The sequence below is a fragment of the Alligator mississippiensis genome, chromosome 2 (genome assembly GCF_030867095.1).
Source record: "Alligator mississippiensis isolate rAllMis1 chromosome 2, rAllMis1, whole genome shotgun sequence".
In the NCBI taxonomy this organism is placed as follows: domain Eukaryota; kingdom Metazoa; phylum Chordata; order Crocodylia; family Alligatoridae; genus Alligator; species Alligator mississippiensis.
Window position 1 is genome coordinate 236962036 of NC_081825.1, and position 23973 is coordinate 236986008.

The 23973-nt window shown below is 43.7% G+C and overlaps 1 protein-coding gene across 4 annotated transcripts in view; it reads left to right on the forward strand.

Moving 5' to 3' along the window:
* TTBK2 (tau tubulin kinase 2) overlaps nt 1-23973 on the forward strand; it is a 222912-nt gene that overhangs the window by 23998 nt on the left and 174941 nt on the right. For 3 of the 4 annotated variants that reach the window (XM_019496582.2, XM_059722946.1, XM_019496584.2), the window contains exons 2-3: nt 16037-16105; nt 18721-18880. In XM_019496582.2, the coding sequence (XP_019352127.1) occupies nt 18812-18880 (69 nt within the window). In that variant the 5' untranslated portion in view covers nt 16037-16105; nt 18721-18811. The remainder of the gene's footprint in view (nt 1-16036; nt 16106-18720; nt 18881-23973) is intronic. The other variant, XM_019496583.2, reaches the window with a different exon arrangement.

Sequence of the window (23973 nt, forward strand, 5' to 3'; positions counted from 1 at the left end):
TTAAAACATCTATATTCTTTTCAAAGTTTGCCTTAGCAATCAAACATCATAGTGCTCAATTTACATCTAGTACATTCTTTTCCTGCTTTTAATTTATTTCACTGTGTAATGTCCAGAATGCTAACACATTGTGGGAAAGAGGAAGTGTATCTATACTTGAATGTTTAGGAGCTGGAGAAACAGCAAAACATTTGGAAATTAAAAATAAAACAAGGCAGCCTTTGCTGCAGTCTTAAACCTTTTGATTTTCTAGGTATTGTTTGCACATTTTACATATAGATTTACAGAAATCTAAAGTTTGGTCTCTGTGAAATAGCCATGTTGGAAACTTGATAGTATACAGTTTCATACTTAAGTAAAGGATTTATTTCTTAGTTAAGACTAAAATGGCTTGTTTGCTTAGTTATGGAACTTGAAAAATTGTCATGGGCATTTACCAACCTGCTTGAACTATAACATTAACCACATGAGTCCATCTTCCCCACAGATGTGCAGAAAAAATGAAAAATGATGGTAAAGGTAGAAATGTGGTTGTGCACTGCTTTGAGAAGGTGTGCGCTAATGCTAATTTCTAGGCCCTCTGTATTATGCTGTCCCTTTCTATTTTACATGTGGTGTGGTACTTTTTTTATATAAGAGATCACAAAGACAACACAGCTCTGTAACCTGTTGAATTGTGAGCTGGTTCCAGAACATGCTACAGGATATGGCCTTAAATCTTACAGAAAAAAAGACATTTTGACTCAGGTTTGTTCTGCCCTCTAAATTTACTTGCCCTAAGTGAGCAGATGAATGGAAACTGGTAAGGCTAAATTCTATATATATAAAGGGCTTTGTCTGTCTGTCTGTAATGCTCTTGGAGTACTCTGATTGGTTGTTTCAGTAAGCATTGTGATTGGCTACAGAGACAACCAGTCAGGTGGGTGGCAGCGCTGTCCCCACCCCCATCATTCTTGATGGGCAATTCGCTACTCGTCTTGATATAAAACATTTCATTCTTCCTTAGGCTGCCCAATTTGCCATAGTTCTTTTGATTGTACACAGTGGTGACCAAAGCTTTTCAGAGGTGTGTAAAGTAGCTTCTGTAAGGCACTTCAATATATTTTGGCATGTGAGATGTTGTATAATGTTTTATATGGCAAATAGCTTGACTGCCAGGAAATCTGGTACAAGTACCAAGTAACTAATTTACATAATAGATTGCATTTGGAGGAATAGAGCTTAGGTTGGTTTCTGTGTGTAGTAAACTTAAGTCCTTGTTGCTGCTTCATCATCTTTAATGTGTTCTCTTGTTTTCTAAAATAACTGTAAGAAGTCTTTCTGCTTTGAAATTAATCAAAAGTACCTTTCAAGTTGAATTTTCCCTTGTTGCCAATATTTGATATTGGACTGCATCTGTGAAGGGACAAGGAGGGTAATTAACAAGAATTCAATCTTATTCCAGTAGGAATCCATTTAGCTTCTGCACTTTATTGGTGAGTTCCAGGTGCTGGAGGGTGTTATGCATTCTGGCGATTTTATTATGAAATATCATAATAAGTATGAACATACTCGGGAGTATATTTTCTACCCTGCTGAATGAGGAAGCTGTAGGGAGCTTCCTTGCCCATAGCAGCCCAGCTCCAGCATAAATTTTAAAGTTCCAAGGAAGCAGCTCTACTTTATGGAGGACTGGGCATGGAAGAGCTCTATTGTCATGTCCGTACCCTGCTCCTGATATGCTCCCTGTTCCTCTTATGTTTGGGATAGATCGAGGCGTGGGTTTTTTAGCAAGTGTCAGAGCTGCCTTCCATCAGTTGTCTGTAATTGGGGTATCACCTGTGATGGCCATCTCCAGAGGCTTAAGGCTACTTTGCACTATACCCAGTCTGAGAGGCGTAACAAACAGGATTCCAAATATTGTAAATTACCTTTTATTCCTAACTCTGCGGAGGTAAACAATTAAAAACATTGTGACTCATGTCAATTAGGATTTTGTTCTTTGAATGGTATACACAAGTATCATATAACTACCAGAATCCAAAATGACTTTGAATTTAAGATAACATCCCAGTAATTAGCTTTTATACATGGAAAATTATACATTTATTATACTTTTCCATGTATAGTATTGAATTATTGGAGGGTTGTCTTGGATTTGTCTCCAGCTGTGAGGGGGAGGCAACCTCACTCCTACAGCTTGCTTCCCCATTAATTCCCCCCTCCATGCCTGCATTTCTGCTGACTGCCCACTCTTTCCCACCCCCATCTTTGCCATCATCCCCACTGCCTGCACCCCTGCCATCTGTCCCATCTCCTTGCAGCTCGCTCCCTTGCCTGCACTGCTGCTGCATCCCCTGACCCATACTGCTGCCACATCCTCTGACCCAGTCAGTAGTGGTGTGAGAGATGGGGATGCAGCATGCTGGTGGGGATGGGAAAGCAGTGCACACATACTCCCAATTGCACGGAGAATCAGGATGCAGTACGAGTCAACAGATAGGGCAGCAGTTTGTGCTGCTGTCCCTTCCCCCAGTACACTGCTACTGATCAGGCAGCAGCATGTGTGTGGGACCAGACAGCAGTGCATGCTGCTCAGCAGCAGTGCAGGTCGGGGGATGGGGCAGCAGCATGCACTACTACTATATCCCCTGACCCATGCTGCTTTATGATTTTCCCCCACCCCCTCTGAAGTGCGTAGCTAACCCACTCCATGCCTGATCGCAGACCCCTGCTGCCGACACCGTAGGCTTGGGCCCAGATCCACACTGGCCCACTGCTGCTTACTCCAAGTGGCAGCATCAGTGGTAGCCCTGGCAGCTTTGGCTTTGGCTCCAGGCTGAGGTGTGGGCCCAGGGCCCAGTCGAAGCACAAGTGCTCAAATCCAAAACAAGGCTTGTTTTCTTTTCTTGTGTTGACTGAGGGCAGTCAAAAACTTGTCTTGAATTTGAGTAAATATGGTACTACAAATTATTTCTGTGTGTTGTTTTTCTTTCCCACAACAGGAAATTTTTACTAGCCTGACTTTGTTCCTCTCTAAATAGTTGTTTGGTTATGCTGTTGTCTAAAGAAATTTGTCTACTCTGATGATAATGCAAGATTGTTCCTAGGCAAGACAGAGATAATTTTTTTTCAAGCCTACCTGATAAAACATTGCTGACATCTTGAGCAAGATGCTGACAATTTGGTTATAGACAATTTCCTGCCACCAAATTAGGTAGGGAGTCCATCTGCTTTGCAAAGATTTTTATTTTCTGTAGGTAGCTACTATGGAATATGTTTTTCCACATCCTTAATAGGGGTTCAGGACGATAGAATGGCAGAAAGACTTTGTAGGTATTTGCACATCCTTGGATAGTTCTGTACTGGTACCTGAATTGATTATTTTTTGTTTTCTCATGGCTTGAGATATAATCTCTTCATGTTTTTAATATCTGTTGAGTAAAGAGAAGTATTTGAATACATGCCGGGGGGGAGGGGTAGGAAATCATCAGTGATTATGTGGATGCCGCATAATGCAGCATTTTCTAACCTTTTGGTTCCAGCAGCACACTTACTTGGGCCTCTCCCATCCCACAGCACACCGAGCGAATGCGGCGCGGAGGGGTGGCGAGCAGCTGGGTGTGGAGCGGGCGGGGGTGAGGCTTGACTGAACACAGCACTTGGATGCAAATCACTGGCTGGAGCCATGCTCCTGTCTGTCTGTGTCCGTGGCAGCAGCAGGTGGGGACCTTGGATCCAGCTAGCAGGGGGCGTGGCTCCAGTCCAAAATTCCACGGCACCCTGGTTGGGAAATGCTGTACTCACGTACTGAATACTGTTTTGTACTGAATACTATTTTTTACATTTCTGGACCACCACAGTTACAGATAGCATTATGGCTGTACAACCTTTTGTGTCTTATGAACACTGTCCTTGGTGGAACTTAATTTCTCTAAAGTACAGCTTGTATACCTCTTAAATGGTTTCCATCCTCTTCTTTGGTAGGCTCAGGCAGAGGCTAAATATCTGTAATAACTGCTTCTCTGTCTGTTATGGAGACTTTAGGGAGGATGGTAACATTTTGACATCAGCAATAGTCTTCACCTTGCCCTACTGTTGGTATAAGCTAAGCTTTGGATTCCCAGTCAGGGAGAATTCAGTCTGCCCCACTGGTTATGGTTTGCAACCTTCCAGTCTGGTTTTATTCTCAAAACAGAAAAAAACTATTCGCACATAGAGACACTATTTTCTACTCAAACCCACCCTTGAGACCTTTTCCCTCTTCTTGCCTCAGGGTGGAGCCCTGAGTCAATCACCTTTCTTTTTTATTTTTTAGTAGTAAAAGTATTTCCCTCAGGCTCTCCTGCTTTTCTTTCCCTTCTCAGAAGCGTTTTTAAAACTTTCTGGCTAGGATCTGTCCTGATCAACATCTACACTTTTCACCTGGGAACTGGACTGTGTCTAGAACAGGACTAGGGGTTGCCTCCTTCTCCTTTAAAAGGACCAGCCACTCTTAAAATTGGCTAGTGAGACTGTGATATTAGTGGTGAGCTAGCCCATCCTTTCTTTTTCTTCTCCCTTCCTTGTTTAATTTTATTCAGTTGCATACTATTTTTGTTTCCCTGTGGCTTGAGATATCTTCAGTCAAAGCAAATTCGTAGTTGTTTCATAGATTTCATAGACATTAGGGTTGGAAGGGACCTCGGAAGATCGAGTCCAGCCCCCTGCCCCAGGGGCAGGAAGTCAGCAGGGATCATAGGATCCCAGCAAGATAAACATCCAGATATGTTTTGAAGGTGTTCAGAGTAGGCGCTTGAACCACTTCCATCGGCAGTCTATTCCAAACCTTGGGGGCTCAGACAGTAAAGAAGTTCTTCCTGAAATGGTCATGGAGGAGTTTGTGACCGTTTGACCTTGTCATCCGTTGGGGCGCTCTGGTGAACAGATGTTCCCCCAGATCCTGGTAATTGTGGAGCCCAAAACTGGACGCACTACTCCAGCTGCGGCCTCAACAAGTCCGAGTACAATGGGAGAATGATGTACTGGGATTTGCTTGAGAAGCATCTGTGGATGCAAGCAAGCATTTTGCTTGCTTTATTAGCAGCAGCATCACATTGAAGGCTCATGTTCATCTTGTAGTCAATCATGACCCCCAAGTCCCTTTCTTCTGTAGTGCTAGTCAGCGTAGCACTGCCGAACCTATAAGGATGCTGCATGTTTTTCTTCCCAAGGTGGAGAACCTTACATTTTTCAGTGTTAAACACCATCAGGTTCCCATCCGCCCATTTCCTGAGCTCGTCAAGGTCAGCCTGGATCACCCTCCTGTCCTCAGGTGTGGACGCTTTACCCCAGAGTTTGGTGTAGTTGGTGAACTTGGCCAGTCCACTTCTGATACCAATGTCCACATAATTAATGAAAATGTTAAATAGTATGGGCCCAAGGACAGAGCCTTGGGGGACCCCACTGGTCACAGCGCGCCACAACGATTGACTACCATCAACCACTACCCTCTGGGTCTGACCATGGAGCCGAGGCCGCAGTTAGCCAGTTTTGCCAAGAGGTGATCCTGGGATACCAGATCGAAGGCTTTTTTAAAGTCAAGATATACAACATCAATCTCTTCTCCTTTGTCCAGATCATGGGTCACCTGGTTGTAGAAGGAATTAAGATTGGTCAAGCAAGACCTACCCGCAACAAACCTGTGCTGGCTGTTAAGAATGACCTCTTTGATTAATCTTTTCTAAGACCGTCCCCGGGATAGAGGTCAGGCTGACAGGCCTATAGTTTGCCGGATCCACTTTCCTCCTTTTCTTGAAGATAGGCACCACATTGGCCTTCTTCCAATCTTCTCCTGGCACTCTGGTGAAGTGCCTATTCTTGAAGATCCGTGCCAGGGGCTGAGCTATGATGTTAGCTAGCTCCTTGAGTATCCTGGGGTATAAACTGTCAGAGATAGCTGACTTGAACGTGTCCAGCCTCTCAAGGTGTTCCTTTACAAGGTCAGCCTTGATTGGGGGGGGGGGTAAGGAATCTCCCTCACCCAGGCCTCCCTGTCCCGTAATGGACAGGGGTGTCCCATGGGACTGGTGAAAGACCAACGCAAAGTACCCATTTAGCAAGTTGGCTTTTTCCTGGGCATTGGTTGTCAGTTGTTGGATCTGGTTTAGCAGGGGTCCAGTGTTGTCCTTGCTTTTTCTCTGGCTCCCCACATATATAAAATAGGACTTTTTAGTGTCCTTGATACTTGTAGCTAGCTGGAATTCTGTCGCAGCCTTGGCTTTCCTGGTTTGTTCCCTGCAGGTCCAGACCAGAGCAGAGTATTCCTCCTTGGAGGTGGATCCAGTCCTCCATCCTTTGTAGGTCTTTCTTTTTAGGCGCAGGAGGTCCGCTAGTTCCCTGGAGAGCCTAGGGGCCTGCTGTGCCCTTTTGCTGCCTTTCCTCAGAGATGGGATAGACTTTGCTTGTGCATCCAGGATCGCTCCTTTGAGGAGCAACCATTCGTCCTGAGCTCCCCTCCCCTTTGGGTTATGGCCCTTTAGGGCCTCCCTGACAAACCTCCTGAGCTTGTCAAAGTCAGCTTTCCTGAAGTCGAGGACTTCTGTATTGTTGACTGACTTGCCAGCTTTACAGCGAATGGTGAAGGTGATCAGCTCGTGGTCACTGTCACCCAGCTTCCCTTCAATCATTAGGTCACTGATTAGGTCATCCCCCATTGCCAGTACCAGGTTGAGCAGCGCTTCACCTCTTGTCAGCCCGTAGACTTCTTGAGTTAGATAGAGGTTGTCCACGCACGAGAGAAAGCTTTGCGACCGCTTGGATTTGGCCAAGTGCTCTTCCCACGAGATGTCTGGGTATATGACATGACAACCATGCACCAGGAGCGTGCGGCCTCAGCCAGTTCCCTGGTGAACTCCTGGTCAAGCTCTTGATCCTGGGTCGGAGGTCTGTGTTGGACTCCTACCGTTGCATCCCCTGTGCCATGTTCCTCATGGATTTTAACCCAGAGGGTCTCTAGTCGTCCACCCTGGGCACCAATGTCGGCTTGCAGGGACGCGTAGCTGTCCTTGACATAGAGAGCTACACCCCCGCCCCTTTTGTCCACTCGATCCCTCCTGTACAGGGTATAGCCGTCTATATCCGTGGCCCTGTCATGGGTGGAGTCCCACCAGGTCTCCATTATCCCTATGACATCATAGTTGTTTGTGTTAAGCAAGAGGACAAATTTCTCCTGTTTATTTCCCAAGCTCCTGGCATTTGTGTACAGGCATACAAGTGTCCCTTTGGGGGCCCTTGCCTTGCCCACAGCTTGCTCCAGGGCTGGGGCAGGGGTGGGCTTCCTTAAGTGCCTTGGCCTGCTGGCTTTGCAAGGGTTGCTCAGCCAGCCAGCAGTGGTGGTAGTCCCCCCATCCCCTGGCAGGCTCAGGTTAAAGCCCAGTGGAGCAGGTCAGGCAGTCTGGCTGAGAAGAGCCTTCTCTCCAGTGGAGAGAGGTGGAGGCTGTCCCTTCCCAGCAGCTCACTGCCTCTCTCGCCAAAGAGTGAACTGTAGTCATGGAAGCCAAAGCCTTTCCGATAACACCAGCACTGCAATCTTTGGTTCACTACCTGGATCCTTCTCTCCCTCCTCAGCCTGTAGCCTGAGACTGGGAGGATCGAAGAAAACGCCACCTGCACCCCTAAACCTTTTAGCCCCACTCCCAAATCCCTGTAGAACTTCATGACCTGGCTGGGAGTGCTCCGAGCCATGTCATTTGTGCCCACATGGGTAAGGAGCATAGGGTAGTGGTCAGCGGGCTGGAGGAGCTTAGGGATCTTCTCCACAATGTCTCGGATATGGGCTCCCGGGAAGCAGCAAACTTCCTGGACTAAGGGGTAGGGACAGCAGATTGCCTCCTCAGTCCCCCTCAGGATGGAGTCTCCCCCAACAAAAACTTTGTGTTTTGTCTTGGGGAGAGCGGGGGCCGTAGCTACAGTTGAGCCTGTGTTGCCTGCAGGAGCTGGCAGCTTTGCAAGCTCTGTTGGGGCTGCAAGAGGTTTGTACCTGTTGCAAAGCTCCTGTGGGTCAGGGACCTTGTTATTGAGTCAGAAATGGACACTTGTAGCATAGCAGTTAAGTTGGTTATTAAAGAACATTTCTGGTAGTGCATTTTCTTTTAGAACAGTAATATACAAGTTAACTGCATGTAGCATGCTATTTATTGCTGGTGGTTTTAAAATTTTGAGCGCTTTAATTTCAGCCTATTCTTGGCTACTGACTTGCTTGCTCTAGAGGTTGAAGCATGTTCAGTCTGTATGGCTTGCCACTTAAATAATCTGGAGTTCTGTCAATCCTTCAGTTGGTGAATCATGCTCTGCTGCAATACCTTTTTAGTTTAAAAAGTCTATCTTGAACTCTTCATGTCTTGTGTAGTTATCTGAATTCTATTCTACAAGGATATTTCACCTTAAAATAGTTTTCTTTAAGTTTTCTTATGGCTCTTAAGCCTACTAAGCTGCAGAAACCTGACACGAATGCCACAAGCTCTAAGTTACGGAATTTTTCTGACACGAGAATTTCTTTCAAAACTGACTGATGTTTCCTAGAATGCTTTACATCTGAAGAGCAATTCATTCAACAAGCAGATGTAAATCGAAAGAAAAAGTTGTTCAAAGAAAATTTGGGTCATCTCTACCAGTAAGATGCAGCCTTAGTTTCCAGAATGCATACACTTCAAAATCTTCAACATATTTTCTAATATCTATACTTATTTTAATAATTGTTATATGAGCAGCCATGTTAGGCTTTTGATTGGGTATATTATTGGATACATATACTTAAGATCATATGTGGACCAATGACTGTGAATCTCTCTCTTCAGAACTCAGCAATATATTTTGAGGAAGTACTTTTCAGTTTTTTCACTACGTTCTTTTTTTTTTTTTTCCTGTTGTAACTGCAAATGAAGAATTCAACCATATGGGCAAGCAAGCTTGCAGGATGACATGCTTCAGCTGTTAAAAGTATGGATATTAGATATCTGAAAACATAATGAAAGTATTTTTATGGCCCTGACACATGTACATAATTTTAATGAATCTTATGTTTGAACTACCAGTATCTGTTTACAGCATTTCTGTACAATAAATAGTTTCTCTTGTTTCTTGCCTGGCTACCATGCCATGCTGTTACAATTATCATAGCAGTTCTGAGTTTTTTAGGCCTTATAAACCTTCACCTATACCCTAGACTGCTGGTGGGAGCAGTAAGCTTCTTAGACAATGACATATAAATAAATGGTATGAAAGTCATTTGATAAAATTAATGTGGATGGAGATTATAGTGAAAGATAAGGAGAGCTTATCACATTGTTGCCCAGCAGATAATCATTTTATCAAAAGATGGTCACTCAAACCTAAGCCTTGTGTTCTATTCCTATATAGTCTATATATTTTCCTTTGTTACACTTTTGCATCAAAGAGGTGACTCTAACCTGTCAGAGCCCAAAGACAATTGATTTAAAAATAAAACCCCAAAAAACAAAACCTGAACATGCCATTGTTTTTAACAGCTTTGTTACTGAGAGCTTAAGATTATTGCTTGTTCTCTTTCATTAAATAGATTAAGTAGATTTGGGAATGTTGAACTTTACCATTAGGCAGGTACACTGCCTGGTGCTGGCAGAGAATATTGTCAAGATAGTGTTTTAGATCTAGTACAAAAATCTTGATAGGATTAGAAAAAAGTCTTTCAAAATCCTGACAGTATACATTGTTAACGATCTCCCTCTAGCAGTTATCTTGCCATCCTTGCTTTATGATTCAGAACCCTGTAATGGAGGCTCTGTCTGGCTTCTCTTACACCCTGCCAATAAAGGACCTTTGGGGAAATAAATAATTGTAAAGTCCTGTGTGAGCACACAGCATAAGAGCAGAGATGTAGTGTTTGAATGATTTTGAACGTGTTAGTTTTTGATCAGGTTTCAGTATACCATGTTTCTTCAGTTGTGTATTCTGTATTTAATCACATATTGAGGTATCTAGGCACAGGTTGCGTTTACCTTCCCTGACTGCAATTAGAATGCATATAAAGAGGAGATCCTCCTACAGCAGTGGCTCAATCAATCAGAGCCTGTCAGAATGAAGCTTGTAGAAAAAATGAATATAAATATGCTCTAGAATCCTTTTTTCTGCTTTTCCCCTTGTGATCCCATATGATGTATATATGCCTTGCATAACTGGCAGTGTACAATCGCTTTAGCAAAGGCTTAAGACTTTTTAAGAGTCTAGTCCTAGGGCATTTCTGCATGATCCAAGGCAAAGGTATCAAAGGTAGTTTTGCACACGTGGGCTCCTAAGCCAGATGTAAAATAGCTGTATTCTGCAGAACTAGTTAGCATAGATACAGCACTTTTGGGCCTGTTAGCTAGATGTTGGAGGCTTCTTTAACCCCTAGTTTCACTCTTCCAATTCTCAAATTTCCACCAAGATCAATATAATTCTGCCCATTGATTCTTGGTGTATTGCCTGGAATTTTGGATTTAATTCTTTGTGGCACTCTGAAGTTACTGTGTTACAGACATATAAGAAGAAGCTACTGCTTTGGTCTGGCAACCAGTCCACAGCTGCAGCCTTCTACTTTGAACCAGTAGGTCCTCATTGTCAAAGGTCATGTGGAGCTATGGAAAAAAAAGCCATCCTAGCTGATTGATTTGTCTTTCTTGCCTAGCCATAGTTATGTCCTCCCTGCATAAACTGGAGGTGTCCATATTCTCCTACTTGGACAATAGACTATATGCAATACAAATTATTAATAGTAGAATTAGTATGGATAATACTTTGGGGTGTCAGAAGATTGCTTTGCCATCATTTGGCATTTAAACTTAGTAGGCTTGTTGATAACGGATGCAACGTCCTAACTTTGTCTCCAGTAGACAACCTGTGTAAAGGTTACAAAGGTATTCTTTCAGTTACGAGGTCCCAGCTTCCAAATCATGCTGTTATTGCAGTACTGTGTTACCATCAAAAAACCTCAATTGCCTAATGCAGGGGTGTCAAACAATGGCTCATGGGCTGAATGCAGCCCACCCATAATGTGTCTGGGCAGTGGCACAGAGCTGGGGGTGTGTGGCTGCATGGAAATGCCTTCAGTCAGCAGTGCTAGGGGTGTGTTCAAACCATGCTTGTATAACAGCCCTTCTCCTGTGCTGTATATTTTCAAAGAATTCTGCAAAAAGTATTTATTGTAACACTTTGTTTTAGGTACTTGCAGAATAGGCCTGCTATTCCTACGCCAAGAGTGAATGCTTAATGTAAATGAGCAAATTAAGGGTTTCTTTGAAAAGGCTCTCATGAAAGGTAAATTATAATAAATGGTGTGAAAAAACACAACTGACCTCTGTATTAATGACTGGGGCATGAGCAGTTGGGGATGGTCACCTGACATACAGGCAGAGACAGAGCCAGGTTTTCAGGGAGCTGGGAGTCTGGAGATGCCAGAAGTCAGAAGTGGAATCAGGAGCCAAAGCTGGAGTCAGGATATGCCAGGAGTTGGAACCACAGTCGGCTAGCATTCAAAACCAGAGATCCAATAGGTGAAGCAAGAAGCACAAAAAGGTCAGGTGCATGTACCTAAGTCTTTGTCTGGACAGAGTACTGTAGGCTGAGGCTCAGGACAGAGTACCGCAGGCTTTAAACTTTAAAGTCTGGAGTGGGTACAGCCTGTAGCTTGTGACTTCAGGATTGGCCACTCTGCTCCCCTAGGACCAGCTGGGCCCAGGGCATTGATCCAGGCTTGCTGCACATGAGGCCTGTTCCCCTGCAGCCTCAGGGAATGAATTGCCTTGATTCTCTGATTGATTGCTCTGGCTGAACCCAGAGCAACTGTAGTTCAGATTTCTTTTTACCATTAATTTACTGTAGACTTAAAACAGAAATGTAGTTTTCCAGCTGACTTATATTTCAAATTTTCCTTTGGTCTCTCTGGTAGATTTGGGGAATTAATAAGGATATAAATTTGCGTTCGTGTTGAGAAGCAAGTCTTGGCTGGAAGTGAATTTAGACTGTGGTTTTCTTATTTGTAATGAGGTCCACATATCCCAAAGAATGGATCTCTGCTCTAGGCCACCTTGGAGACAGACCAAGCCTATTAATCATTGGCAGGCATAACTAGGACAGGGTGACTAGGGCTGCTGCCTTGGGTGCCAATTTCTGGTGGGGTGGAGAGGGGCAGAAAAAATGCTGCCACTTCAGCTGTACAATCCTGTTAGTGGCACCACAGCAGCCAGAAGTCATTGCTGCTCTTATGTGCTGCAGTTGCTCTGGGCACCTGGCTGCATCTGTGGTATCAGGGAATTTGTGGCTCTGCCACCAGCAGTCTTAGAGGCAGTCGGGAAGGCCAGGTCTCAACTGTTGCAGAACAGATTTGTAGAGGGGGAGGGGGGGGAAAAAAGCTTGTTCAAAATTTCCAGGTCATCAGGATCTTATTTGCATGGTGAGGCAGTGCCCTTTCTGAAACTTTTGCATCTTGCTGCCAGAAACTGCTGCTTGTACCTCCTCTGCTGATTTTGAGTTCCTGTGTGGAGATTTGAAGAGCCCCTCTCAAGTGCATAGACTGGAACAGGATTTCCTTCAGGCCCCCCCACCCCAGTAGGATGAGTCCCAGCAAGCAATGGCAGCACTTCAGCAGCAAAATCCCTTGGTATATCCCAGGCTCTGGATTCAGCACAAGTGAGGGCCTTCTCTGGCACATAGCTTGAAGCAGAGTATAAGATGTCCAGGGAAACTTCTTGCTCAGCTGCTTACTCCCATGTCTGTAACCCCAACTTTTGACTGCAGATCAGCTGCCCAACCCCTCCCTCCCTACTGTTATAGGGGCAGGAAGCTACCATTAGGAATGCAGACAGATTTAAAAAAAGCCTGAATCCTCTCTTCTTACTGCCTGGTCTTTCTGTGGCTCTGGGTTACTTTCTACTAGTAATGTTAGCTCAGCTGTGGTATCTGGAAACAAGTCAGTGATTCCCTTTAAACTTCTAGTGCTTCTAGTGCTGGAGCTTGTGCTTCTGGGATGAGTTCAGTGCAGGCCCAGAAATCTTTTGAATAGAGTTTAGGACCTTGGAAAGCTCCTTCTGGACCTTGGCAAGCACAAACTTTGAGACTGAACTTACTTTTTTAAGCCTGGGGTTGGACCTGTGAGGTTCTTCTCCTTCTTGGTCTGAAGAGGATGATCAAAGAGGATAAAATAATCTTGCTGATGTTCACAAACTTCTAGATGTCCCAAAAGAGGAAAGCTGAAAGGAAAGAGACAGAGCTCCTGATCCTCTTCCTCCTCACTGCCAAGTTTAAGTGCAAAGCAAATTTTTCCTTTTGATCATATAAATTCATGAAGTGCAGCAGTGTGAGTTTTCCTTAGCTCACTTTCATAGATGCAGGATGGGCAGATGTGATTTCTTGATTTTTTATTTTTTTTTTTTTCCTGATCATCCTCTCTAATGCAACAATGGAAAATTTATGCAGAAATAACAGACCTGGGCTGTTTCTTCTAAGTTTGTATGTACCCCAACTCCTAAACAAAGGAAAAGCCTCCTTGCTTAAGAGGAGAAGATAAATGCTTCTAATTAGAACTGGAAACTCAAAATATTAAAATTAAAAGACTTTGAGGAAAAGTTGTCATTCACTTTCTGAGCACTTTAAAGGTATGATTTAGTTCTTCAGTTGCTGTGGACGAGCTAACTCTATTCCCCCTCTGGCACCTTGGTGTAATAAGGGAATATGCTGCCATACCTAAAAACTTGAAAAAGTGTGGGATTACTGTCCTTAACTGCTGCTGTGGGTCCCTGTGCGCTAATGTCCTCACTTTGGCCTACAGTTTCTGTGGAGGTCACCTTGCCTTGCCACCTTCTGCACGTCTTAACTCCAGCAGATGTTTAGGGAATAATATGATTTACAGCAGCCTAGATAGAGAAGATCTGGCAAGCAGTAACAAGCTTATTCATTTCTGTCTAGTTCATATTCACCTTCCTGGCCTTCATATAGAAGGCTAAAAGTTTCCTCAGTGTGCATTTTCTTGATATCACCACCAGAAATAAATGTGCCTGTTTTCATGGTGATCATGAACTTGGGATTTCTAACTGGGAGAGATTATTTTGTGAGCGGTCTTTTCTATAAGCAGGTTCTTTGCAGACAAGTCCAGAAAGACATCATCTCTACTTCTTTTTCATGCATAATCATTGTGTAAAGCCAAAAGAATAAATAAATTGGAATTGTCATGTTTTATCTCAAGTGCCCCTGCACACTTCCGTAATCAGTGCTGACATGGGCAAACAATATTGCAAGTTTTTCTCAATCTGTTTAAAAAAAATAAAAAAAAAGCAGAAGACTGTAATATCTCAACAGATCTGTGAAGAAATCAAAATTTGCAATGGAGATCGTAAAATCCACACTAACTGCCAGCAACGAAAGGGGTATACAATATTGGTAGAGTTGGAGGCTACTTAGTTCTGGATCCCAATTTGATAGTTTTATGGATGTTTCCTATACTTTGTTCTCAGAAGTGAATTCTGCAGGAACAAGTCCTCATCCTTTGGCTTATCTCTAGTATCATGGAAGCTTTTGAAAATGGAGGTAGTGTTAATAGCAGCCCTCCAACAGATCCAGTCAAACAGGAAGGAATCCACATCTACCACTTCCTCCTCATTCAGACTTACTCACAGCTACTGTCACAGTTTTTTGACTGTCAGTGCTGTCTCACTGGTTCCCTCATCTTGGAGTGGAAACAGATGCTGTCTTCCTACAGAGTTTCTTATTGCAGGAAATACTGGAGAAGCTGAGAAGACTTATCAGAATAGCTTCTCAAGGGAAGCATCCATTCATATGTTTTTTCTCTTCCAAGATCAGTGTTCTGTGTGGCTATTCCTTGTGGGATGTGCTTGCATTAGACTCCTACAGAGCTTTTTACTTTTTTTTCATTTGTATTATCTGCTTCCAGCAGAAGACTTTCACCGCAGGAACACTTTCAAATCTCTGAGTCAAAGTAGATTCAAACCAGGCTTTCTAATAGACAAAGCCACCTGGTCAGATATTGCCATAGCTGTAAGTCTTGGGCACTTGCATGGTATAAAGGACTGTCCCTAGAAACTGGTCCAAATAAAAGCAATTGAAGTATATACCAACAGGAGCTAGGGACAAAGGCTCTGTTTCCTCTCGTGTGCTGATTTTGACAGACAGCACATCAAACCATGTCATATGTTAAAAGACAAAAGGGAGCAACAGTGACAGGGAGGATTTTTACTTGTTGCTGACCTGGGTGAACGAAAATCTGCTGTCAGCTTGCTTTGTTCACACCCGAGGGAAAGTGAAGGTTATGCCCATTAGGTTTATTAGGCATAAGGAGAGATTCTGCAGAAAAACAACAGCGCACCCAAAGCTGTTTTTATTCCATAGTAAAGGAATTTGGTTTCTCAGCAATAGATCTGTTTGCATCCCACTTGCAATTACATCTTCAATAGCAAGAGTTCATTCCATCACTCCTGTGGACGCTTTGTAGACCAGAAAGATTGTAGAAAGAAAATGGCAAGGCAGCCACAGAGTTGTTTCTTTCTACCTCCTTCAGATGATACAGATGAGACGGTCATCATTTGAGGGAATTTTCAGTCAATAGGTGCTCTTGCTGTAGTATTACAGTGACTATTGTGAAATGATGCCTTTTACTGTCTGCACATACATGTATATAGCTCCCAATCTGAGCCCATATGGTGAAAATCCTGGTGTTATGGATAAGAATAAGAAAATTTAGCTGCACCTTTCTGGAAAATTTCCTTTTTGGAGTGATGCATTCCAGATGTTCAACCTATCAAAGAATAGGTTGTTTAATTGAGAAGATAGCAGGTAAGTAATTGGCACTCACAATTTGTTGTTTATTCAATCCCTTGCACTTCAGGATGAATGTTCTGTTTAGTCTCAATGATTAATCTTTTCTCACTGATACAGAGCAGTTAAAGATTTCCTAAACCATGGAAATATCTTAGATGGAAGTTTCTCAGAAGTGGAGGAATACACCTCCTATTTTGAGTTGACAGAAAGTTTTTTTTGATTTGCCTTCTAGGCTGCAGAGAACAAAGATCCAGCATCATGTATCTGTAGACCTTATTTTTTCCAGAAAGGAAAATTTCAGGTAAAGCACATGTACATTTTCTTAATTTTTATCTTTATAGACAATTAATAGCAGTATGGTAGACAAAATGTATCCTTATTTACCTCAATCCAAGATGAGGTTTTTTTTCCTTCATTCAACATGGTGCAGAGGGGTGGAGGTAGGGAAGAAGCTCCTCATCTTGGAATTGAGTACAAGGCTGGTAGGGGGACAGGCATCTACTGCAGCTCCAGCCCTGACCCTAGCCCCAACCTGGGCTCAGGGTCAGAGCCACAGCCACTGCCCCCTCACCTGCCTTGCGCAACCTCTGTTCCCACTCAAGTTCCCTGTCACTTCTTCTGCCTGCTTTCTCTTCCCCACACTGCTGCTTACTTTCAGTTGCAATTCTGGTTTTCTGGGCACAGACCAAATGGTGGCTCCAGCCCACTTCTGACCAGTGCCAGCAGCTGCAGCCTTGGTTTCTGCTCCAGGTCTGACCCAGTCTCAGGGCCAGAACTGCAGCTGTTGCAGCCACTGCTGACTGGATAGTTGGGGGCTGGAGCCACCATGTACTGTGTGCCATGAGCTGGTGCAGGGCTGGAGCCATGACTAAGGGTAATTGGAAGGGAGGAGGGAGGCAGGGTAGTGGGGAAAGTGGCAAGGTGAGGGGAGGTGGCAGGGGAAGGGCAGGGACCAGACACCAGGGGGCAACAGGCACTACAAGTGGGCAAGTGCGAGGGACAGTTGTGTGGTGGCAAGGGGCAGGAGTCAGGCCAGTTGACACTCCCATTGCCTGCCACCCCCAACATGCACCCCCGCCACTGCTTTCTTTGTTGCAGTGGAGGGGAATGAATTAAGACCATTCTCCAATATGGTTCTAAATATGGAAAATTATAACAAGCTCCTAAACTTTCTGTGTATAGAATCAAATTATTGTCGGGGGAGGAGGCGTTCATAAATTTGAAATCTTCTTGGATTTGAGTAAATATGAAATCACCTATGAGGATTTGACTAATGCAACATTCCAAACCTTTTTGCAAACTGGAAATTGTATTGTATATTCAAGTTTACATTCATAAATGAGCATTATTTTGATACTAGATTCAATATATTTAACTTTGTCCTCAAACTGTGAAACTGCTGCAGGCTCTTGTAATGACAACATAGCTGTAATACAGAAATTGCCAGAAGGGAAGCTCAGTTTTGGCAGCAGAATAGGAGACAGTTGGAGCTTTTTGCACCTGGGAAGCTGTAAATGGTGATAGGATTTTTGGCATGCATGAGCTTGAGGCAAGAAGGCGCAATATGGCATTGATTGTATTTAGTTTTTTTTATTTGGAAGATTTCCTTCACAACCAAGAGGGCTGGAGTTAGGTCAAGGTTTTAGAACACTTCTCTTCTCTTTTACCTGTGTCAATAATTGACTGGCCAAATTGTGCCCTGTGGTTGGTTTGTTTGTTTGTTTTGTTTTTTGTTTTTTTCCAAAGGAGGTTAGGGTTCACAGCTTCAGATGACTTAAACATTTTCAGATTAGGTAGAGATTCATGGGAAGTACATGCAGTTGGTGGCAAAAATAGCTTTACATAGATTCAGAAGTAGGTTAATAAATCAAAAGATGAACCTGACCCTCAGCTAATTGTCAGCGATCTGCATTCATGTTACATTGGGCCAGAATGCCCAAACTTGGCATGGTTGGACCTGTTTAGTAATGGAAGAATAAGATCTCCATTTAAACTGGTTGCTAATTGGATAGAATAGCTAAAGAGTACCTTCTCCTGGTGTCAGTGCCACCCTCGGAACCTAAGAAGCGTTGTAGTTTTTTAAATCCTTTTTCGAATGAGCAATATAAACCTAGATCTTGCCTGTTTGTGATTATTAGGTATTTTGTGGCTTCAGTTTATTTATAACATTTTCATGTACTGTATAGATATTATATACAGGCGGCAAGACTTCTTTTGCTGTTGTCCATGTAGTAAACCAGTGGAAGCCAACCTTTCGGGCAGAAATGGCACAAATTAGCCCTGCATCCTACTCAGGTGCTACTCTGATCCTTTTCCCTTGCCTGATCCGTTGCTCTGTTTTTTGCTTCCTGGCATATTTGCTGCTATGCTGCCTGTCCCTCTGATTAACCATGTGCCATATAGAAAGGCTGCCCATGCCACTTGTGGCACACATGCCACAGGTTGGCCACTCCTTCATTGAACTGCTGTATTGCCCATACTTAAAATTTTTCATTCTTCTTTTTTTTTCTAACTAATTGTGCAGAATAATACAATGCAACATTATAATGCATACAAACTACAATTTTATGTATGTATAATAATAAATAAGACTACTGACACATACCACACTGTAGAATTTAAAATGCCTGAAATAGCAACAGGGGTTTGGGTAGTAGCCGTGTTGGTCTAAGGACATAGGCAGACAAGGTTCCTTGGGTGAATTTGATATCTTTTATTAGACCAACCCAAATGGTTAACTAACCATTTGGGTTGGTCTAATAAAAGATATCAAATTCACCCAAGGAACCTTGTCTGAAATAGCAACAGGCATTAGAGCTTTAAAATATTGACATCCCGAGGTTTTATTTGTGAGTTTAATTGTGCAGCTGTAACTACATTTAATGAACTCCTCTGTGCTGATCTCTGTTTCTTTAGCCTCAGGTTAAATGGAAGCCACCTCTGGGAACTGGTTGATCTGTACTGACGTAGACTCTGCATAGCAACTACACTGCATCAGGAGGTTGCAATGAGTGGAGGAGGGGAGCAGCCAGACATCCTCAGTGTGGGAACTTTAGTCAAAGAAAGATGGAAAGTGGTGAGTGTGTCTTGATTTTTCATCATTTTTTTTAATGTAATTTGCTTGATTGTCAGCATTTGCATGCATCATCCCTTATTCCATTCTTCTTTTCTAGTACTTATGGTTGTAACATGTGGGCCGTCCCAGGCCGCCCGTCCTGAATGTTGACCTGTCCACTTGTCTAGGGCAGTATGCTCACCTGCCACACCTTTGATGTAACTTAAATTGTTCCTAGGTGGGAGGCTGCCCATTTAACTGCCCTGATGCCAACGGCTAATGCATGGCTCCAAACCTCCCGTTCTACCGTGTCCCATGCCTTGCAGATGGCATCCCTACCCACAAACTCCCCCAGCTCCTTAGCTGGGCCACACTCGGCCTAGACTTGGCCTCAGGCATCCTCAGACCTACCTGGGCCCCGGTGCCCACACTGGGGCTTCAGTCTTTCCACATCCCCATACTGAGGCTTCTGGGCCTAATGCCCCTTGGGCCTCAGGCTTCACTCAGTGGGCCTGGGCTCTGTGTTTTTTCTGCTGGGGTGTGCTTCCCTAGCCTGTCCCCTCCACGGGAGGCAGTGGAGGCTGAGGCTTTCTGGTGCCCCATACTTGCCTCTCACTGGGGAGGCACAGGTGTGGTATTTCCTGGAGACTACCCTGTCCCTACAAGCCCCATCACACCATCCGCCCCAGCAGGGTAGTTTTAGGTCATTCCCCAAGACCAGGAACCTCCTCCATCCCCATAGATCCTACCCTGAATCTCCAAGCTGTTCTGGGAGCAGCAGATCTCCAGTTGGGTGATGTTATTTCGGCCCCCCTGCAGCAACTGCCAGCTCTGCTCTTATACTCAGACTCCCAGCCTCTCCACCAATCAGGCAGCCTGCTGCCTAACATGCTCCTGCCTGATTGAGCCTACTCCCACCTGCAGGCTGCTTACTTTCTACTCAGACCCCTTAAAGTGGCAGGCACAATCTGTGCTCTGCCACAGTGGTGCACTGTCACAAACCCCTAATCTCTAATGGAAACTACTAACCTATGTGATGCTGTTTTAAAAAGCTCAGCCTTACATGAAATAAAGGTAGGGTATTTTTATGTCAGTTTAAAAAAAGGGGGGGGAGGGGGGGTTGTTGTTTTGTTTTGTTTTTTTTAACTCAGTTTCAAAAACCCTTGATGCCCGAAGGATGAGATTGTGGTCTGGATTGAGCAGATGTAATTCCTGAGTGAGCTCCAGTTAGGAATGTGGATTTAGAAGGATTTCCTGGGATCAGTGAGCTGCCATGTCATATACTCCCTTGTATGAAACTGATAAAACTTAATCTTAAAACTGTTTAGCTGTTTTGCCCCTATTCCTTCAGTTAGCCATTCCAGACCCTCATTTGCTAGAAGCCTTCTGATTTTTTTTTTTTTTGGCTTAAATTTTATTCATTACTAGTTTATAGCCATTTGTTCTTGTGCCAACATTGGCCTTTAGCTTAAATGTCTTTTTTACCTCTTGGGTGTTGACCTGCCTCCAAAGAGTGTTTGTATAGCACAGGGGTGTCAAATTCTCCTGGACCCTTGAGCCAGAGGAATGCCAAGGGGCCAGTTTGCAAGCCAGATTGGGCCCCAAGACTCCATCTCCCACATGCCAGTCAGCACCTGTTCCAACTGCTCTGGGCTCCGTGCTACACATGGTGCTGCAGGCACTGTGTGTAGCACAGGTCCTGGTTTGGCTGGATTGGGTGCTACATGTGGCACAAATCCCAGATCAGCCGGAACGAGTGCTGTTTGGTAGTCTGGCCACAGTGGGTGCCACATGTAGTATGCGTCCTAGACTGGCTGGAGTGGGCACCGTTTGCAACACGTGGCAGCTGCCCTCACCAGACTGCCACATGACACCCATTCCAGAATCTGTGCTACATGCAACACATGTCCTGGACTGGCAGGGTGTGGGAAGCACTGCCTGTGGCATAGATCCCAGAGTGGCTGGAATGGGGGATGTCTGGTACATGTTCCAGGCCCTGAACACATGCACCTGCCCAGCCTCATGGATCATCTTACTCCCAGGGCCAGCTCTGGGGGCTGGATGATGGGACTGCATGAACCAAATCCAGCCCACAGGATATATCTTTGAGACTTCTAGTATAGTGCAATTTATATCCCCCATCAACTTTCATTTTACTAGGCTAAATAAACCACAACCTTTTTTTAAATTTTCTCATAAGATAGGCTCACATTTTTCCTGATCATGCTAGCAGCCCTTGTCCGAGTTGGTTCTAGGTTGAATTAATATCTCTTGTGATCAGAAGTATCAACAGTGCTTTGTACATTGACCTTAATAGTTCCCCATCTTAACTAGAAATGTCTTTTCTGAGACATGCCAGGTGCACATTTTGTTTTTTCACAGCCTTAGCATAATGGTGGCTCATAATCATTTTATGATTGACTAACAGGTATGGGTCATTCTCCTCGGTTAATTCCAAATAGTGAGCTCACAGCTTATAGCAGAAATTATAGTGTTGTTTTAGTATAGTTGTATACTTGTTTTAGTCCTTATGTACATGACCTTGGACTTTTTACTACTGCATTTCATCCCATTTCTATAACCTTAGTTCTCATGCTCATCTAGTTTATCCTGTGTAACATCCTAATCACCTTTTCAACTTTGTGTCATCAGTAGGTTTCATTAACACACTCCTGGTTTTTGTAATGTGGTGGCTTATAGATACAGGTTAATATGAATACTAGTCATCACATTTTGGGATTTTTTCATTTCTTTCTTTCTCTTTTTTTGGTGGGGAGTTATCCTTGGTTCACTAATTTTTTCTATTTGAAAAATTTGCTGGAACTTGTGCATCTATTATTCTGCTACACCAGAAAACCCATTTGTGTGAATGGGTAGAAAATTACCTTGGTATATCTGACACCTGATATATCTGGGAGTCATGTAAAGAATTGCAGTGGAAGTAGGGGTTTTTTTTCCAGAATGTTTGTAACTAATGTCATTGTCTTTGTACAACATGGAGTACTTACCTGTAATTGTTTGGAATTGCAGGAGATCACCAGATTTTGTTTTAGCTTTGATTTAATTTAAAACTTATTTTTAACCAGTTAGAGAAGTAGAGAACATTATGAGGTATGCTTATATTTGAACAAATGACTGTAAAACTGATGTTGGTGGGTCCTATGATGCATCTCAGTGATATTGTATCTAATTGCCCGCCCATCCTCCAGAGTGCAGAGTGGATGTGAAGGTCAGGCTGCATTTATTCCTTTTCACACATGATCACCAGTAACATGGTGTAGCTTGAATTTACTTAAAAATCCTGTTCAGTTCATCAGGGACACTGCTCCAAGTTCACTCTGGAATAAAAATTATAGAAAATCTTAATTTGTATTCAAAATGTATCCTCTCTAGATACTTATGTGGTTCTTACCATTGTAGCATCTAAACATTTCTCTCAGACAATAAAAAGTATCCTCTTCATCCATCCTGGTGCTGTAGCCCAGGGCAGTCCAACTTCTCTGTGGCCAGGGGGCCATACACAGTGCCATCGACATGCTATGGGGTTGAGCCTCTGGGATACTGCCCTCTGCTGTGTGGGTAAGGTGGCTGTGGGGGCCTGCAAGCTGCATGTGGACTGTGATTTGGACTGCCCTGATGTAGCCAAATATTATTCCAGTTAGCAGATAGATGACAACTGAGACATAAGGAAGATTTGACTTACTCAAGGTCACATGGGAAGTCTGTAGCTGAGCTAAGAATTGAACTTGGATTTTCTTAGTCACAATGTGGTGTTTCATTTACTGGAACAGAGGTGTCAAACTCATCCCGGTCTGGATCCAAACTGCTGGGCTTCTCAGTGGGCAGAGTGTGAGGGGGTTGTAGCAACCGTGGTGGCAGGAGTGGGGCAGGTAGCTTTAGATAAGGTAGCTGCTTGTTGTGATGGAGGTGGCACAACTGGTGGTGGGCCAAGTGGGGACAGGATGAGCAGGGCACAGCCCTCGCATACCCCCCTGCTGTTAAGTACTATATCTCCTGGGACTTGAGGGATCTGGATTCTGTAGCAGGACCTGCCCACCACTAGCTGTGTCACCAAATTCTATGAAGCAGTATGACAGGCTTTATTTGGCCTGTAGCCAAATGTTTGACACCTCAGTACTAGAACATCCTTTCTGTCTATCTCTTCTACCTCTATCTCCAGCTTACACATATAATATGCACACTAGTCTATTAATTTAGAAGATGCCATTTTTTTGTTCACTCCCCCATATCAAAGACATTGTAACAGGGCACAGGGTCTTGAGATGTGTGTGCCTTCTACTCCTCCTGCTATGATCATTGTGCCTTTAAAACTGGTGATTGTCATCATGGGTCAGATGCTTGCACCTAGTTTCATGTTGCACAGAAAATTGCATATAAAACTTCCTGCCCTTAAGCAAGGCAGCAGATGGAAGAGGTCCAAGGTCAGGTTAGAGCTTGGAAGAGCTGCTTCACCTCTCAGACAGATGGTCTGAAAGGGAGAGATGCCTTTAGAGAACAGGAGCTGGCTGGGGAAAAGCTTAAATTGTGTGGACCTGGGAAGCCCTAGAGTAAAGATTTTAAGGATTGTGAATAACACTGGGAATGGCTACTAAAAGAGGAACGGTGTTTTCTCTCCCCTCCTGCCTGGAAGATGTAAGCCTCTGAGAATTATTACCCTTTTTGGTTTTTGGTTTTCAGTTGATTTGCTTTCGTTTGTGTCTTCTGTGGTTGATAAGTTCCGATAGAAAGACCTTAAAAGGATCAGTGCCTGAAAGTTTACTTCCCTTTTCAGTTAGGTGATACTGCTCACCCACATTTGGTAATAGTTTAAAAATATTTTTCAGGGACACAGGTGTTCCTTCACAAAATTTGATGCCTGGGTGGTATGAGATTTGTTTCCACATTGTTGACAAGTGTAAAGACCAGACTGTGAATTGAGCACGTGGGTCTCCCATTTGATTGTGAACAGCTCCTCGTGTAACTACTCTGTATAGGTTTTGATGTTTCTGACAACTATTCTGTGAACGTATTGTCTTGTTAAACTATTGTTAACTAATTATTAGTTAAAAATATGGTCTATCATTAGGCTAAGAATACCCATCTGTTCTTATGGC